The sequence below is a fragment of the Ctenopharyngodon idella genome, chromosome 21, assembly GCF_019924925.1.
Source record: "Ctenopharyngodon idella isolate HZGC_01 chromosome 21, HZGC01, whole genome shotgun sequence".
NCBI classification, from domain to species: Eukaryota; Metazoa; Chordata; class Actinopteri; order Cypriniformes; family Xenocyprididae; genus Ctenopharyngodon; species Ctenopharyngodon idella.
In genome coordinates this window covers 4,188,632-4,207,389 of record NC_067240.1, presented here as the reverse complement: position 1 = coordinate 4,207,389, position 18,758 = coordinate 4,188,632, and the positions used below count along the sequence as shown (strand labels likewise).

Here is an 18,758-nt window from a genome sequence, read left to right as displayed (position 1 = left end):
TGTTGGACACACACACACATACTCTCAGTAAACTGTTTAGTAGTTTTGAACTTAAAAGATTAGTTCATTTTCAAATGAAAATTACTCCAAACTTTACTCATCCTCCAGCCATCCTAGGTATATATGACTTTCTTCTTTCTGATGAATACAATCAGAGATATAATTAATAAATACCCTGATTCCTGCCGTATCCAAGCTTTATAATGGCAGTGATAGTGGCAGTAAAGAAAGTGTCTCCATCCACATCCATCCATCATAAACGTGTACTCCACATGGCTCTGGGGGATTAATAAAGGCCTTCTTAAGCGAAACGATGCGTTTTTGTAAAAAAATAATTATTAAAATATATTAATATTTAACAAGTTATGTAGTAAAATATCTAGCTTCTGCCAGACTGCCTTCCATATTCAACTTACAGAAAAAAAAAAAAAAAAAAAAAGGAACTGCCGTCGCTTCAGTTAAGTTTTTTCCATAAGTTGAATAGGGAAGGAGTAGGACATAGCGTAAGATTTTTGAACTGTGAGAGCGTCAATTGAGCATCTGTGGGATGTGCTGGACCAACAAGTTTGATCCACAGCGACTCCACCTCACAAGACACCTTTAGGGCTCTTGAGTCCATGCCTCAGTGTAGGGATGCACCATTCATGATTTTTCATGGCTGATTTTTTTTTTCTTTTTTTTTACAAGAAAATTGGCCAATTCCTATACTGTTTTTTTTTCTTTTTTTTTTTTTTCTTTAAGCAAATAGTGGGCATTACAAAGAGCCATGTTACAGGATATCTGCCGAAGTTCATGGACAAATTTGGACAGCCAGTTGAAGCACAACTTTTAACCTTGATTGTAGAACTAGTAACTAATAAATAAATAAATAAATGATACAGGAATGACCAGTACTGCACATTCTTGTGTAAAATCTATTTATAAATGTATCAAAGTTATATCAAAGCAATTTAAAATGAATTTTTAAGATGTAGTTAAAGGGACACCTCACACACGAAACTGAACATTGTCATTGTTTACTTACTGCGTGACATTCTTTCTTCTGTAGAACACAAAAAGCACTGTCAATCATCAGTGAAGTTTAGAAGTTTCTGCACTCTCACACACAAAAGAGTACAAAACGTGTACCTTTAGGGGATCAACAGCTTGTCACTGGGACAATACCCTTAAAGGGACCTAACTGTACCATATTTACCCATTAAAGTTCCTTAAAGATACATATTACTTCTCTAAGGTACTAAAATGCTCATTTTAGGGGCTGAGAAAGTTCCAGAGACAATCTATTGTGACCCTTGTTTGTTTTTTGTTCGGTGTGGCTTATAATGTTGACATTGATTTTACAAGATTTCCTTTTTTTTTTTTTTACATAAAAAAAAAAAAAAAATGCAGTCTACACTGCATGTTTAATGTACAGTAAGCAAATGCAAATGTGTAGATGTAGGCCTGCACAAGACTATCTGCTGCCACCTGCTGATAAATGATGCTAAATACGGTTTTAAACTTTATTTAAATGACTGACACATTTTGACAACAGTTTCAAAAAGAAAAGGTTGTAAGTACATATAAAATTGATATTCCCATATAAAATTAATTTTACAATGCATCAGAAATGTCGAATCGAATTTCAGTCACTCACATAGTCTTTCAAAGGGCTGACAAATTATTATTATTATTATTATTATTGACTATTCGATAGTCGGTTCTTAGAGGCTATGGATCGTTTTTTTCCCTGTAATATTTCCGCAAAATACAACTAGTACAACACTGGTTCTGAATAAGATGAATCATGTTATTACCAGTCTTGTCCTGTAGATGTCCCTCTCGTATTTACCTTGCTCGAAGAGATACAAGATGGCACAGTTCTAGCGGCAGCACGAAACACGAGTGAACCGATCAAATCTCCTTTTTTACGGCTTATACAACAAAATTAACACGAATGGACATCAGAAGGTGTGTTAAAAAAGATACAGTACAACTTATTGAAATATATAATCTCATGTATATTTGCCCAGTCATATCTCAATCGCGGAAAGACGTCAGTAAAACAACTTGTGTTTACGTTAAACTGACCTCAGTAAAGTCGTTCAGTAGCTCAGCATTTAGGGGAAAAAAACTGATAAGAGGAGTTTATTGCGAAATATGTTATATATTCATTATATTTTTAAATGTTTGTATACAACTGTAGTTTATTGTTAGACCTAAGTCTGAAAATTAATATCAAATGAATTTGATAGTAATGTACCAACCTGTGCACAGCATTGAGACATTTTTTTTCCTTTAGAAAAATTGGCGTATACCTGAAATATTTCCAAATTAATCAATATCGAAGCAAATCGAAAGGCGATCGGAAGTGAATCAAAACAAGAGCTTGTGAATCTGAATCGTGAAATCTAAAAATTTTAAGAGCTAGACCTTCATGTATTGTATTGTGATGTATTACAGTTATCTCTTCTAGTTACACACATAAAACATAAAGTATTGAGCAAAATAATTTGTGAAATATTAACAATGTTCATATGCATTTTTTTTTTTTTGCATTTACTAGAAATTTAGTTTGTGGGACAAATGTAAAACATAACAGGTTAACATGTTCCTTTTTTGAATAGTTAAATAATGATAATAGTTGTTTCTTCTGGACATGATGATGATTTAATACTTTTTTCTTTAAGAAAAAACATATCGCACTTTCTTGTGAACTTTTTACTGCATGAAGATTTAAATAAGAACCCTGAAATAAGGTGATACATTTTCCTGTATAAATTCGGGTTATCTCATCTGAACACAATCTAGTATAGAAAAAAGTACAAGCTCTATATTCAGTACAGTGTGTCTCATTGTAGGATGTGAAGAGCTGCTGGATTCAGTGCAGCAGGAAGTAGGAGAGCAGAGAACAGCAGAGGAACAGGAAGCTCTGGGTGACACTCTGAGCACCATTACACAGGTTCCCCTCACAACATGAGATTCCATTAACATTAGGAATAAATGATGTGGCATCACAAATAAATTTAGAGACACAGCCTTTTACAACCAATGACTGGCTTCCAAAATTCCCTGATGAAAAGAAAGAGAACAAAGGCTGATTCAGTCTAAGCTAAATATGATCTGTGTCAAATATTTAAAACCTGAGAGAGTTTAAAAGATAATGACTTTTATCTTTTAAATCCTTTTTCAGATTCTCACCTGTTGCTTTAATGCAGCGGTCTTCACTCCCTGTGCAGCTCACTGTGTTCAAGCAGTTCTTCCCATCACAATAGTAACATGACTTTCCATTGGCAGTGTTAGAGGGATCTACAGGAGGAAAAATAGATTTGCTTTTTTTACAGGGTCCTGGTCTTATTCTGCAGTCGCAGTGATTTTGCCAAGTAAGACATGGTCCTGGATCAGCATCTTTTGTTGATTCTGGAACAACATTCCTGTCCAAAAACATAGTTCTAACCCGAAACCTAATCTGACCAATATCTTATCCCTAAAATCAGAGGGAAATAATAGATGGATATGAATGGTGTAGAATCCCCTAACCCTTGCTGTAAGCCTAAACTTGACATTAACTGTAAACTCTTCCCTCAAATTAATTAGTAATTAGTCTGTCTTGAGCCAATCATAAAGTTCTGTCAGAGCTTTTTACATATAGGGCCAGATTTACTAACAGCTTGCGCCAGCGCAAACCCTCTTTTGGCTTTAAAGAAATACTGTCAGGATTTACTAAAGACATGCAGTGAAAAATTAGGGCATGGACAGGGTTGTTTTTGTGGCTGACCTTCTTGCATATGCATTTGTAGGAGTTTCCCTTTCAGACGCAAAATTTATGGGAGGAGAGTATTTAAATGAATCACGCAAGGTGATTTACTAAGGTTTGCGCTTGTCTTTTTACTGGTATTTGCACCATTATTTACACCAAAATATCTTAAACCAGACACTAACAAAGTCCCTTTGAGACAAGTCATTTCACTCGGTGGCCATCTTTGAAACGCCTCTCGGGCATGCAAGTGCAGCTCCTACTGTATCTCTTTAAATGGGAAACATCAAATTCTCCAAAGCTGTTTGCCAAGCTTTTGATTAAATTTCATATTTGAAATCACCAATGAAATCTGACAACAACTGTCTCATAATTTTTGTTTCTAAACGCTCGAATCATGACAGTATTTTTCAGGCTGGATCACGCTAATTCACATGCGCAGTCCTAAGTGCGCGTCTCTTGTGTCTCATTTCGCAAGCATGCGTTTGACTGTTTCTATAGGAACCGGAGCTTCGCTGCACTGATGTGATGACTTTACCAATCGGCGATCGGCTCTTATTTAGAAGGCGGGACTTATTCCGCCATATTGCGTGTTGCACTTTCTCCCATTCAAAACAATACAAGTGACGCATCTTGTGTTATTCTATAGTCTTTGACACTAATTTGCATTGCTCTTGGTAGATTACTTTGGTCATTATGGAAATGATCTGGTTGTGCCAGTATTCTTAAATAGCAAACTTTTCACTCCCATTGGCGCTTTTATGGGATAGTGCTCTCACACTGCCGAATTAAGGCAGGGAGGGTGACTGCGGGAAGCAGAAAGCGTTCGACTTCACGTCTTAGTTTTCAGCCCCTCCCCAACTGCAAATGGCAACTCTCGCTGATCGGTTATAACGGTGTGTTCATGACTGTTCATGACGGTTGCATCGGTGGAGCTATTAAGACAGGGGTGTGATCAAAGCCACTTGAAGGCAAGCCTGCAACTTTAGCCAAATAGCTAACGCTAATGCTGTGGTATGCAGGGAAGGAGACAAGAAACTGTTTTTTTTTCTAAATGGAAGTCAATGGAGGAGAGGCTTCATTATGCTGAATAAACTGCTTTTGTGAGGAAATAGCTTAACATTTAATGAATCAACTGCCTGTCTGCCTATAGGGATTAGCTACTGTGTGGAAGGGGCTAATGATACACAACAGCCTGTGCTGCCTGTAAAGCAACATTCCTTTTCAGCTGACGTCACACTCGCCGATGTGTTCCATCCTTCTTTTTTTTTTTCTTTTTTTCCTGTAAATTGTTCTATGACTGTAAAGTACAATACCTGGAGCATTTTGGGTGTTACACAGGTCTGTGTTACAGCAGTAAGAGGAGATTTTTCCAATGCCAAGGTTGATAGACCCACTTGGACAGACAAATGGACCACAAGTTTTCACTGTCAATTTAGTATAGTTGACTGAAAAACAAATGTTATAGGAATGAGCAGTTAAACTACTGTGATGGAAAATGTATTCATATAAATATGTCAAACAAATTCACATCAACTAATATTACTGCTTTAGAAGTATTTTTTATTGTTAGTTCATTTGAACTAATATACTGTAGTAATCCGGTGTTAACAACCTTGAGCATTAATGAAAATGCTTTAAATTGTTTTTTCAAATTTTAAATTACATGATCAGAATAACAATTTGAGTGAAAAGAACTGAATTTCAATCATTTATATAAAACATTCTATGCTTGCAATTGTAAATACTTTCCAGCAAAACAGTAGCAGTTCAACATCGTGTATGTACGCTCTGTTGCAGCACCAGTAAATTTTAATCCATCATACTGGACTTATATCTAGTATTGTGCCTAAGCAGTTGGAAAATCCATTAGGACATGTTACCTGGTCACAAGAGCTCACCAAACTTGTGCACTGATAGCAGTTACGAGACTGTCCCTTAGTCATTAAAAAGAGAGAGAAACAATGAGAGAGGGACATCAATGTTCTGTATAATGACATTAAAAACTATTTGTCTTTGTACCCGCAGTGAACAGCACGAACAGAAGAAAAACTGAGATTTGCAGATCCATATTTGATGAACAGGTGAATGAAGTAACATGCCTGTTTCAGCGCTTTTATAGTATAGCAAAATAGGAGTGTCTCGAAAATGAAAGTTTAACAAAACGACAAAAAATAAATAAATAAAACAGGTAGATGTACATTTTCTTGCTCACTAATTACCATATGGATGGTCTAATAAGGAAATCAATCTTTCTCTTTAAAATATTTTTAAAAATTTAAAATAGTTATTCCGAAAATGAACATTATCTCATTTTCTCATCCACATGTTGCATGATTTACTTCGTTCTGCATTCCATATTGAGAAAGGTCCATTGTTGTTCATACTGGCCAAACTTGTTTAGTTTTTAGTTTTGCTTTTGTTTTCATGAGCAAGGGGTTCATTTTATTGTTTTTGCCTAACTGTCTTGACTGTCACGTTTCTACATAAAGAATATGGTGTTTCCTTTCACTTTTCACTCAAAGACATTTTAAATGACACTTTAAATGACAAAAATGAGTATTGGAATTAACAACACTATGACAGTTCATGGGTGGTTTTTGAAATCATGAACTGTCTTTTAAAAAAATCAAAAATTCTTACAGGTAATCCACACGCAAACTCAAAATAATTAAATAAATAAATCGGAGTTTACTATCAAACTGATCAAATTCTAGACATTTTAGGACTTTGTTAAATGATTGTGTAAAATAACATCACTCTTGTGCAAAAGAAGTACACTTTAGAATACCGTTAAAACTTTTTACGGAAACAACATATTAAAAAAAGATATATGTATATATATATATATATATATATATATATATATACCATGATAAACAATAATGCTTTTAATAGTATACTATTATACTCTCACTATTATAACCTCTTTGTAGTGATTCATTTGCAGAAATCGAGTGCCTCAAATTGTCCGACTGACATTTAAATTTACAAACTAATATTTATTACATGTTGATAATGTGAGCATATTATTACTGTGAACTTTTTTTTTTACAAAAACATTACAAATAAAGAGACTTTCACTGCATCAACAGCTACACAGTCAGTATCTGTTAAATAAAACAGCATGCTGAACAGTGTTGCCAGCATATAACTGATTTTTTTTTTAACTTACAGTTTGTTACTGTTAAAATACATTTTGTGGGTGTGTCTTTTTATCTTAGACCTTTAACCCTTTCAACCCCACAGGAACATCTTCTAGTTCCCACACTACAGAGTAAAGGCAGGAACACACAAAGCCGACGCCGACGAACTAGTGGCGACGAAAGCAGACTGCGGGGTTGGCTCACGTCGGCAGCATCTGGGTCCAAAGTTGCCCTGACACACCAAACCGACGCTCAACAGCCGACGGCCAAGTAGCACGTCCGTTCTGAGCCTGCGCAAGATGAAATGCCTTTCCGTACCAGCAGGTGGCAGTAGCTGAACAGCCAATCAGAATGATCAGATGGCCCAATGGACTGACGAGCTCAGACGCCGATCCAACATGTCGAATCAGCCGGAAAATAGCCAACAAGGACCAACTTCAGCCGACAGTGCGGAACACACTGAGAAAACTTAGTCGGCTGACAAACAAAAACTGCCAGCTGTTGGCTTGGTGTGTTCCTGCCTTAAAAATAACATTGACGCTGTGTTGCAGTGAGATAATTAAGTTAATATGTAAGTGATGATTGAGCATTAATGATGAACACCTGTTGTTAACAAACAGAATCACTAAAAAGAGGAACAAGAACGAAAAAAACGAACATAAACACAACTACAACTGTCTTTTACATTACCGTACTTATTACTGACCAGATTAATTTTATTTTTACAGAAGATTTTATTGAGAATTAACAGAAGTTTTTTATGTTGATGTTTTATCAAAAATGTTTGATTTGATGTCACCATTGAGGAGATCAGTGTTTGCTTTAGTTGAGCTCTTGACCCTTGACTTTTTATACATCAGTTTTTGTTTTTTCTTTGGCTGCTTAAACTATTTTTGTATGCCGCATTTGTTATGGCAGAAACAAATGTGGAGAAAAAAAATCATTGAGTGCTGATAGGTATGTGTTGATGAAGATATAACCATCACATACAGGCGCTGGTCATATAATTAGAATATCATCAAAAAGTTGATATATTTCACTAATTACATTCAAAAAGTGAAACTTGTATATTATATTCATTCATTACAGACAGACTGATATATTTCAAATGTTTATTTCTTTTAATTTTGATGATTATAACTGACAACTAAGGAAAATCCCAAATTCAGTATCTCAGAAAATTAGAATATTGTGAAAAGGTTCAATATTGAAGACACCTGGTGCCACACTCTAATCAGCTAATTAACTCAAAACACCTGCAAAGGCCTTTAAATGGTCTCTCAGTCTAGTTCTGTAGGCTACACAATCATGGGGAAGACTGCTGACTTGACAGTTGTCCAAAAGACGACCATTGACACCTTGCACAAGGAGGGCAAGACACAAAAGGTCATTTGAAAAGAAACTGGCTGTTCACAGAGCTCTGTGTCCAAGCACATTAATAGAGAGGCGAAGGGAAGGAAAAGATGTGGTAGAAAAAAGTGTATAAGCAATAGGGATAACCGCACCCTGGAGAGGATTGTGAAACAAAACCCATTCAAAAATGTGGGGGAGAATCAAAAAGAGTGGACTGCAGCTGGAGTCAGTGCTTCAAGAACCACTACGCACAGACATATGCAAGACATGGGTTTCAGCTGTCGCATTCCTTGTGTCAAGCCACTCTTGAACAACAGACAGCGTCAGAAGCGTCTCACCTGGGCTAAAGGCAAAAAGGACTTTACTGCTGCTGAGTGGTCCAAAGTTATGTTCTCTGATGAAAGTAAATTTTGCATTTCCTTTGGAAATCAGGGTCCCAGAGTCTGGAGGAAGAGAGGAGAGGCACACAATCCACGTTGCTTGAGGTCCAGTGTAAAGTTTCCACAGTCAGTGATGGTTTGGGGTGCCATGTCATCTGCTGGTGTTGGTCCACTGTGTTTTCTGAAGTCCAAGGTCAACGCAGCTGTATACCAGGAAGTTTTAGAGCACTTCATGCTTCCTGCTGCTGACCAACTTTATGGAGATGCAGATTTCATTTTCCAACAGGACTTGGCACCTGCACACAGTGCCAAAGCTACCAGTACCTGGTTTAAGGACCATGGTATCCCTGTTTTTAATTGGCCAGCAAACTCGCCTGACCTTAACCCCATAGAAAATCTGTGGGGTATTGTGAAGAGGAAGATGCGATATGCCAGACCCAACAATGCAGAAGAGCTGAAGGCCACTATCAGAGCAACCTGGGCTCTTATAACACCTGAGCAGTGCCACAGACTGATCGACTCCATGCCACGCCGCATTGCTGCAGTAATTCAGGCAAAAGGAGCCCCAACTAAGTATTGAGTGCTGTACATGCTCATACTTTTCATGTTCATACTTTTCAGTTGGCCAAGATTTCTAAAAATCCTATCTTTGTATTGGTCTTAAGTAATATTCTAATTTTTTGAGATACTGAATTTGGGATTTTCCTTAGTTGTCAGTTATAATCATCAAAATTAAAAGAAATAAACATTTGAAATATATCAGTCTGTGTGTAATGAATGAATATAATATACAAGTTTCACTTTTTGAATGGAATTAGTGAAATAAATCAACTTTTTGATGATATTCTAATTATATGACCAGCACCTGTAGTCTCTGTTAAATTACAGCAAGAGTTCCAACAACAATCAGTTAAAAAGATTTTTTTTGGCGACATTAAACTTTTGAATGTCCCCATTGTTGAGATTCATATTCTGATTGTTGATGTCTCTGCTGTCCAAGTTATGCAGGAGCTCAAATATTTTATGCATTATACAACTTCAAAATCCTTCTAAGTAACTGAAACATTGCTGTTCTTATGCTGTTGAATCACAGACATAGTATAATGAATAAACATAAAATGCCCATTAAATCAAAGACTAGACACAGAAAGAGATCAGTGAATTAGACAAGTCCAAAATGATTACAGTATCATCATAACAGCCAAAAAACCTGATCAACGTCTTGTTGACATAGCAAATGTGTTTTATAAACACTCAGTTACAGCAGCCAGAGAAAACTAATGTTAAAGAGTCAAGAGCCCAACTAAAGCAGACACTGGTCACCACAATGGTGACTGACAACTTCAATAAATTTTTATTTTCAATAAAACATCAACATCCAAATCTGTTAATTTTCAACAAGAACTTCTGTACATGTATGAAAAAAATAATGTCAAACTGGTTTGTAAACTGGTTTCACACTCAGTGTGGCTGAAGTCAGCTGTAGTTCTTGTGTTTCTTCTCTTTTTTCTGGTCTTGTTTCTCTGTCCTTCAGTGATTCTGCTTATCAGGTGTTCATCAGTGTCTGAATTCACTCACTTCTTTTTAATTCACTCTCTCAAATGTACTATATTAGTGAACTAATGTAGGGAATAGTGAATGAGGGTATAGGGTGTGATTTGGAACAGCCTCAGAGTGTCGACTTTGAGAGCTGTTAACTCACAGTATATTCCTGTAGGCTACTTTCTCGAAAATGACAAATATTACCCAGAATGCATTGCTTTCTACAGTATATCCCTGTTTTAATGGAAAATGGTTTGTTACTGTCAGAATTTGGCAGTTTTTTTTACAGCAAGGTTTAACATATATGTGTGTGTGTGTGTGTGTGTTCTTCAAGGGGAAAAAATTAAAATGTCTTTCTGTTTCAAGATGTGCCTACTTTTGTTACACTTTCATTTTCTCATGAAGATCGTCCCCTTTTGAGAATCTATAAAATGGGCACTGAAACAGGTGCATAATTGCATTCACCTCCTGATCAAAGATGGATCTGCAAATCTCAGTTTTTCTTCTCTTTGTTCTTTTCAGTGCAGGTACAGAGACAAATATTGTTTTTGATTACTAATACAGATAATTAGATGTTCTCTTTCTCACTGTTTCTGTTTTATTACTACAGGACACTCTCTCAGCTGTTATGAGTGCAAGAGTGTGGTGAGTTCTTGTGCAGATCAGAAGTTAAAAACATGTCCTAGTGGATTTTCTCAGTGCATGAGTTCAACAACTGTGGTGCAAGTTGGTAAGTCCAATATGATTTAAATTTTCTGTTATATTTGACTGATTGACTGATTAAAGATGCTGCCACTATTTTCTGGTGCTGCGATGGAACAGCTACTCGTTTTTCTGACAGAATTTATGATTTCAATCACAGAATAATGCACGTATGTTTCTGATATTTAATTTATTAATTAATTTATTTTCTCTCAGATTGTTATGATTTTCTGTTTTTTTTAAAAAATGTTTGAAGTGAGAAACATGCTACATTTTGACATATTTATAATTAAATTTTCCATCAAAATAATGTGCAGTGTAACTGGTCTTTCCTGTATCATTCATGTTTTTAGGTGACTTTAGTGCTAAAGTGAAGGCTAAAGATTGTGCTCCTGCCTGTCAAAGTGGGTCATTGAACTTAGGATTTGTAAAGACGAATATTTCCTGCTGTGACACAGACAAGTGTAACCTCCAAGATGCTCCAGGTATTGTCCTTCAAAGATCATGTGCAAATAACTATCTTCTTTAAAGTCAACACTCATTTTACTTCCAAAATGACATTCAATCAGGAAATAAAACACAAGGATGTGGCTTTCTTTCATGAACTGACTGAATGGAGCAGCTAAAGGAGATTTATTTTATACAGAAAATGTTATTAAAATAATACCTGTTTTCCTCCTGTAGCTCCGTCTAACATCCCCAATGGAAGGAAATGTTACTACTGTGATATTCTGAGCTGCACAAACACATTGATCTGTTCAGGGGACGAAGACCACTGCATTCAAATAGCATGTGAGAATTTGAAAAATTAAGAAGATTAAAGTCATGATCTTTTAAACTCTCTTAGGTTTAAACATTTGACACAGATCACATATACCAACGTCCCACTTAGACTGAAGTAACCTTTGTTTTCTTTCTTTTCATCAGGGGCTTTTGGAGGCCGGTCAATGGTGCTAAAAGGCTGTGCCTCTAAATCACTTTGTGATGGCATAGAATTTGATATTGGTGTTGCGAGCTTCGCATGTTGTAAGGGGAACCTGTGTAATGGTGCTCAGAGTGTCAACCAGAGATGGGAGCTCTAGCACAATTCCATGGCGAGTCGATCATGCTGTGGATAACCTACTGAAGGAGACAGTTGTGTACTTTTACGTGAGAGAAGGGGTACGTTGCCACCACAGACGTGTGACACCAACGTCTGAGAAGTACATCGCCACCACAAAAAATTAATCTTACTCTCGTTTTTTTTATAGCTTTTCTTATCTTTCCTTTGTTATGTTTCTTATCAATCATTGTTCACTTTTTCTTTTACTTTCCTATGTTCTGATGACACTGAATATATTCTTGATACATATTGTGTAGTTATTGTATACAAAGTTGTATGTTATTAATGTCATCTACTACTATTTACAAGCATAATAAAAAAATGTATTAAAACTATTCACTCACTTTCTCCTGGAGATTAAGAACTATGTGCAAATTATACACCATCAGAGCTGCAATTTTATTTCACTATATTATTATAATATTTACTGTAATATTTATTTTCACAATTATTAACAACAACTTTAAAGATGAACACAAATTCAGTAATTATTATCTATAAACATAATATTCTGGAATGTCATTCTGAGCTTTTACTTTTGATTTCTTAGGTTTAACTCATAGCCACTGTGGCTGGTGGTTTTCCAAAGTTACTATCCACTCAGCATTTTCACTGGCCACAATTTTGCTGTTGGGAAATTATATTTTATATGATTAAAGTTGACTTTGACATGCTAAAATTACTTGATTTTGAGTCATTTTACTTGATTAGCTAGATTTAAAACCCTTTCAAACTTTCAAATGCAGATTGACCACCAAAATCAAGACTAGGCCTACATGGTATATCAGCTGGTATGTACGGGTGGGCAAGGGGTGGGTAATATGACCATAATATGAAAAATGTTATAATAGTATAAGTTATTTTGTTAGGCTATATAAAAAGAACAAAACAAATTAGCAAATTACAAAAACAATAGTAAATTAAATAGCCTAAACTCTTTTTTTCAGATAGGCTACAGTAGGTTTACTTAACATTTATTTAACATCTTTTGTTGTTTGATTAACATTAATGACAGACAGGTATTTAATTGGGCTGCTGAATGCATGTATGTAATATACTAACACATATCCAGTTTTTACCAACCTGTTTATGTACACTTAAGCCATAACCGACTGTATTCACGCGAGATACTGCACACGAAGGACATTTTGACATCTCTGTGTGCGTGTATTTGACTATTTAGGCGCAAGGAGAACTGATCGCGCACGCGAAAGAGCGCTTCTGTTGTGTGCCATTCAACGCGATTCCGCCGATCCAGTCTTCACTAACTGCAATTTAATCGATAACGAATGGTGATCGGATTGTAATTTTGTGCTACAACGAGCTTGGCTACCTTTGATTACGCTGTAGGCTGAAAATGTGTTGAAAACGTTGTTATAACGTTACTCTGTGCGTTCGCTTAGCGGCTGCTGTGAGACTCTGTTGCACAGGGCAGTAAGATAGATCGATTTTAGAATATCATGTTAAATGCTGGATGGCTTGTGTTGATAAATGGCATGCAATTAATTTTAAAACGTATTGTATGATAGAGAAAATTCTGTATTACTGTTACTAAAAATAAAGCTGCATCTGATTATGCTATGTTAGCTACTTGACAAAATAGTGTTTTTCTCTGAGGCATGGTAAAGCATGGTACTCGCAAAAAAATCAAGAAAATTAGATTTAAACAATAAGACTAAACATGTTGAGCTATATAACAATAATTCGTTTTCTGTCTATAAATGTAACCAAACAGTTGTTCTCTTGTCTATTAAAACATAGTGTCTTTGGTGTTTCCATGGTTTCTACAAAATAAAACTGAGGGTAACGCGGGTATGACGCAATTGACAGGCGACTCCTCACACGTCCCAGAGCCTTGGTTAAAATTGCAATTTTCTCATGATTTACAAATAGTTGGAAATATTTAGGATATTGTAAGTACTCAAGTGAACAAAATAACACTGGCCTAGTGGTTTTTGGATATTTTACTGTAAAAATCTTACATATTGCACCTTTAACACACTAAATCAGAGGGTTGCCTGTATAGCCTACTTTACATCATTATGCTTTTTTAAAAGAAATATTGACATGTATCTGAAATATTTCAATATTGAATTAAAGCAAATAAGAAATTTTTTTTTGAATTGGAATCGACTCAAACCAAGAGCTTGTGAATCTGGATCGAATCATGAAACCAGGCTTGAGATTACATTTACATTTATTCATTTTGCAGACACTTTTATCCAAAGCGACATTTACAAATACAAATACAGCAAGCGATTCATTGTGAAGAGGCAAATAGACATAAGAAGTGCTCAAAATACAAAGTTTCAGACATTGCTTAGAGAAGTTTTTCACCCAGCAAACACACTTTGTCAGTCATAAAACACAGACCTGAAAAACACTAACATCAGGTAGCATTATACACTGTTTTCTTTTGTAACAAAACAAGACTAACCCTCATTGTTTATAATTCACTGCAGTTTATGTTACATGATCCAGGTTTACATAACAGAACAAAATTATTCAGAAGTTTTCCCCTTTGAATGGATGATAATGAAATTGAAAGACTAATGCTGGTGTAGGTGTTCAGTTTTATCTAATTGCTTTGATGGTGTTTGATTTTTTTTTTTAGATTCAGAATATAATTCATTACAGTATTACTGTAGAAAAGCAGCATATTTCTGTCTTACACAGTTTTGTATTATGTTATTGTTTTGAACTTTAGTTTAACAGGTTTGAAAACAGTATGTAGGCATGTGCAAATTGGCGTGTAGGTATACAGAGTTTTGACAGTGGTTGTGTCAAAGTGAGAAAAGAATTCATGTAATTTGAAAGATGTAGTTATTGAATGCCAAAGCAATGATAAATGATCCACAGTTTAACCCACATAGATTTCTGTTGTGCTCACTGTGTGAAGAGTTTTGAAAAAGTGACCCAAGTGTTGAGAAATGTGTCCTAGCGATTGTAAAAACTGTAAACATACAGATTTATCATATTTTTTTGCCCTCTTCACCCAAAGATGGAGCACAAACATAAATGTACAAAGAATTTACTAACATAAGCTACATGCGTCCATCCAGTCATCACTTTAGTTTTCATAACCTAGAGTAATATATAAGATATCCTGTATTGTGTGTGTGTGTGAATCTGCAACATGTCAGATCACATGGACAATTTTGCAGTCTCTCTGGATAAAATCTAAATGTCTTTAGATTAGAAGTTGTGGATTACAGGTGCTGGTCATATAATTAGAATATCATCAAAAAGTTGATTTATTTCACTAATTCCATTCAAAAAGTGAAACTTGTATATTATATTCATTCATTACACACAGACTGATATATTTCAAATGTTTATTTCTTTTAATTTTGATGATTATAACTGACAACTAAGGAAAATCCCAAATTCAGTATCTCAGAAAATTAGAATATTACTTAAAACCAATACAAAGAAAGTATTTTTAGAAATCTTGGCCAACTGAAAAGTATGAACATGAAAAGTATGAGCATGTACAGCACTCAATACTTAGTTGGGGCTTCTTTTGCCTGAATTACTGCAGCAATTCGGCATGGCATGGAGTTGATCAGTCTGTGGCACTGCTCAGGTGTTATAAGAGCCCAGGTTTCTCTGATAGTGGCCTTCAGCTCTTTTGCATTGTTGGGTCTGGCATATGGCATCTTCCTCTTCACAATACCTCATAGATTTTCTATGGGGTTAAGGTCAGGTGAGTTTGCTGGCCAATTAAGAACAGGGATACCATGGTCCTTAAACCAGGTACTGGTAGCTTTGGCACTGTGTGCAGGTGCCAAGTCCTGTTGGAAAATGAAATCTGCATCTCCATAAAGTTGGTCAGCAGCAGGAAACATGAAGTGCTCTAAAACTTCCTGGTATACGGGTGCGGTGACCTTGGACCTCAGAAAACACAGTGGACCAACACCAGCAGATGACATGGCACCCCAAACCATCACTGACTGTGGAAACTTTACACTGGACCTCAAGCAACGTGGATTGTGTGCCTCTCCTCTCTTCCTCCAGACTCTGGGACCCTGATTTCCAAAGGAAATGCAAAATTTACTTTCATCAGAGAACATAACTTTGGACCACTCAGCAGCAGTCCAGTCCTTTTTGTCTTTAGCCCAGGCGAGACGCTTCTGACACTGTGTGTTGTTCAAGAGTGGCTTGATACAAGGAATGCGACAGCTGAAACCCATGTCTTGCATACGTCTGTGCGTAGTGGTTCTTGAAGCACTGACTCCAGCTGCAGTCCACTCTTTGTAAATATCCCCCACATTTTTGAATGGGTTTTGTTTCACAATCCTCTCCAGGGTGTGGTTATCCCTATTACTTGTAAACTTTTTTTCTACCACATCTTTTCCTTCCCTTCGCCTCTCTATTAATGTGCTTGGACACAGAGCTCTGTGAACAGCCAGCCTCTTTTGCAATGACCTTTTGTGTCTTGCCCTCCTTGTGCAAGGTGTCAATGGTCATCTTTTGGACAACTGTCAAGTCAGCAGTCTTCCCCATGATTGTGTAGCCTACAGAACTAGACTGAGAGACCATTTAAAGGCCTTTGCAGGTGTTTTGAGTTAATTAGCTGATTAGAGTGTGGCACCAGGTGTCTTCAATATTGAACCTTTTCACAATATTCTAATTGTCTGAGATACTGAATTTGAGATTTTCCTTAGTTGTCAGTTATAATCATCAAAATTAAAAGAAATAAACATTTGAAATATATCAGTCTGTGTGTAATGAATGAATGTAATATACAAGTTTCACTTTTTGAATGGAATTAGTGAAATAATGTCCAGCTCCTGTATAGTCATATTATTCCAAAGCATTTCAGCCTTTTTAAACATTACTAGTAAAACAAATAATGAAACCAAAATAAACCAAATTTCCAGTCACTCACAGAAATAACTGAGAAAGATGTGTAATACATAGAGGTATGTAAATATTTTATTACAGCAGTTTAACACACTCATTTTCCTTAATTCTTTATTACATTCTATAATAACTTTTATTTTATGTATGGCAAATGTATACATCTGTTAGTGCTGATGCAGTATTTTGTTTAATATTTATCTTAATAAAATACATACTTTCAGTTCACAAGGATGCAGAGACACTTTCCTGCAGTGCACCTTCACAGATATCTGATACAGCACACTGTGGTGGTCTAACAGGGCAGACACACAGTGGTGAGTCCTCCTACGTCGCCGAGATTGAGTCTGCAGAGCACGCAGATGATGGGCTGAACCATTCATCCTAAACTCATGTCTCTGCCAGTGAACCCTTTAGGGAAGATCATGTAGCTGATTTAAATACAGGTGATCGTTACACTACCAGGTTTGGGAGTTATCAAACCAGTTTGCAGACTTATTGAATCTATGGTTCAACTTGAAACCCTGTTTGGTTTGGGGTCTTCAGTTATTCATGTCTGAATCAGAGTTTGACTGTGGGTACATGCAGTTTCTGAAATTTGCTTTGTCCATGTTTTTTTTTTCTTCTGAAACTTGCCTTATTTAAGTACCCGGTCTGAGATTTTTCAAAGTGTAATGGGCACTTTGGTACACAGTAAAATCCCCAGAGTTAAATCAACTCTGCTCAGAGTACATTTGGTCCCTCTCTGAATAGTGTTAAAATAACACTGAAGCAGAGTTAAAGTTAATGAGATAATTAAGCTATTAATTAAGTGATGATTAAAAATTAATGATGAACACCTGCTGTTAACAAGCAGAATCACAGAAGAAAAGAAACACAAGAACTACAACTGACTTCAACCAAAACCATTTAATTGAAATCAACTGAAGATAAAAGTCATTAAATCTCACTAGATCTGATTAAAAGATCCGATTCACTTATTACTAACCAGATTGACTTTATTTCTGTCACAAGTCTAAAGAAGTTCTTATTCAGAATTAACAGAGGTTTAGATGTTGCTGTTTTATTGGTTAAAAATGTATGCCACCATCGTAGTGGTCAGGGTTTGTTTTAGTTGGACTCTTGACCCTTTTACATTTTTGAAATTGTTTGAGCAATTGCAATATTGTTTCATATCAAACACTTGTACATTGCTGAATCAAAAGACTGAAGGAGCAGGTCAGTTTGAATTTGCTGCTTGAGAGCATTTTAAATTAGCATCACAAAGAGGTCTCTTTCTCTTTGGTTTCTTGACAACAACAAAAAAATTCCATTAAACAAATGCCACCGTAATGCTTCTGTGCTAAAAATGAACAACTATTACTGCTCAGGCTTATACATGAAAACATGGCATACAATCCTCAATGGTGGTGACAGTAATTATTCATACTGCAGTGCATGATGGGAGTTTTGTCCTATGGTTATACCTAGCATGCATTGCAGTGTGAAGCATTTTTATCACCATTGTTGAGATTCATATGCTGATTCTTGATGTCTCTCTCTGTGTCTAAGTGATGCTGTAGTTAAATTTTTTTTATGCAATGCATGGTTTTAAAATTACTCATCTGTTTGATGCAGTACTTTCTTTTCAAAATGTACAAATGACAAAACATATGATCAGTTGCTTTGAATCAGGCAATCTCACAATGACTACATCATATAAAAGCAGCTAATATCTGCTCACTGTACAGCATTGACTTCACTGCTTTTCAGCAACATATGCATTGTTGGAAAGAAAAATCTAACATAGAAAGTCAAGGCGTCAAGAGCCCAACTTAAGCAAACGCTGATCTCCTTGATGGTGGTGTCTTTTTTTATTTTCTTTTCTTGACCAATAAACCTCTGTTAATTCTTAATTCTGTAGCTATGAGAAAATAAAGTCAATCTGGTTAGTA

The 18,758-nt window shown here is 35.9% G+C and overlaps 3 protein-coding genes across 5 annotated transcripts in view; 1 reads left to right on the top strand and 2 right to left on the bottom strand.

The window, feature by feature from the left end:
- LOC127503759 (urokinase plasminogen activator surface receptor-like) overlaps positions 1-18,758 on the bottom strand; it is a 67,701-nt gene that overhangs the window by 25,408 nt on the left and 23,535 nt on the right. The gene's annotated exons all lie outside the window — the stretch shown is intronic.
- Positions 2,841-18,758, bottom strand: part of LOC127503768 (phospholipase A2 inhibitor and Ly6/PLAUR domain-containing protein-like) — a 33,177-nt gene continuing 17,259 nt past the window's right edge. The window contains exons 4-5 of one of the 2 annotated variants that reach the window (XM_051877889.1): positions 3,181-3,288; positions 2,841-3,051 (exon numbers count right to left, since the gene is read on the bottom strand). In XM_051877889.1, coding sequence (XP_051733849.1) covers positions 2,861-3,051; positions 3,181-3,288 — 299 coding nt within the window. In that variant the 3' untranslated portion in view covers positions 2,841-2,860. The remainder of the gene's footprint in view (positions 3,052-3,180; positions 3,289-18,758) is intronic. The other variant, XM_051877890.1, reaches the window with a different exon arrangement.
- Positions 10,558-12,298, top strand: LOC127503771 (phospholipase A2 inhibitor and Ly6/PLAUR domain-containing protein-like). Its single transcript, XM_051877892.1, has 5 exons — positions 10,558-10,684; positions 10,768-10,887; positions 11,213-11,344; positions 11,544-11,651; positions 11,787-12,298. Exons 1-5 carry the CDS (start codon positions 10,636-10,638, stop codon positions 11,939-11,941), a joined length of 564 nt encoding a protein of 187 aa, XP_051733852.1. The 5' UTR covers positions 10,558-10,635; the 3' UTR covers positions 11,942-12,298.

Excerpts from the sequence above, each read along its gene's own strand:
- LOC127503771 (XM_051877892.1), top strand. The coding sequence starts at position 10,636 with ATGGATCTGCAAATCTCAGTTTTTCTTCTCTTTGTTCTTTTCAGTGCA. Across the intron at positions 10,888-11,212 it reads AACAACTGTGGTGCAAGTTG|GTGACTTTAGTGCTAAAGTG; the intron begins GTAAGTCCAATA and ends TCATGTTTTTAG. Across the intron at positions 11,345-11,543 it reads TAACCTCCAAGATGCTCCAG|CTCCGTCTAACATCCCCAAT; the intron begins GTATTGTCCTTC and ends TTCCTCCTGTAG.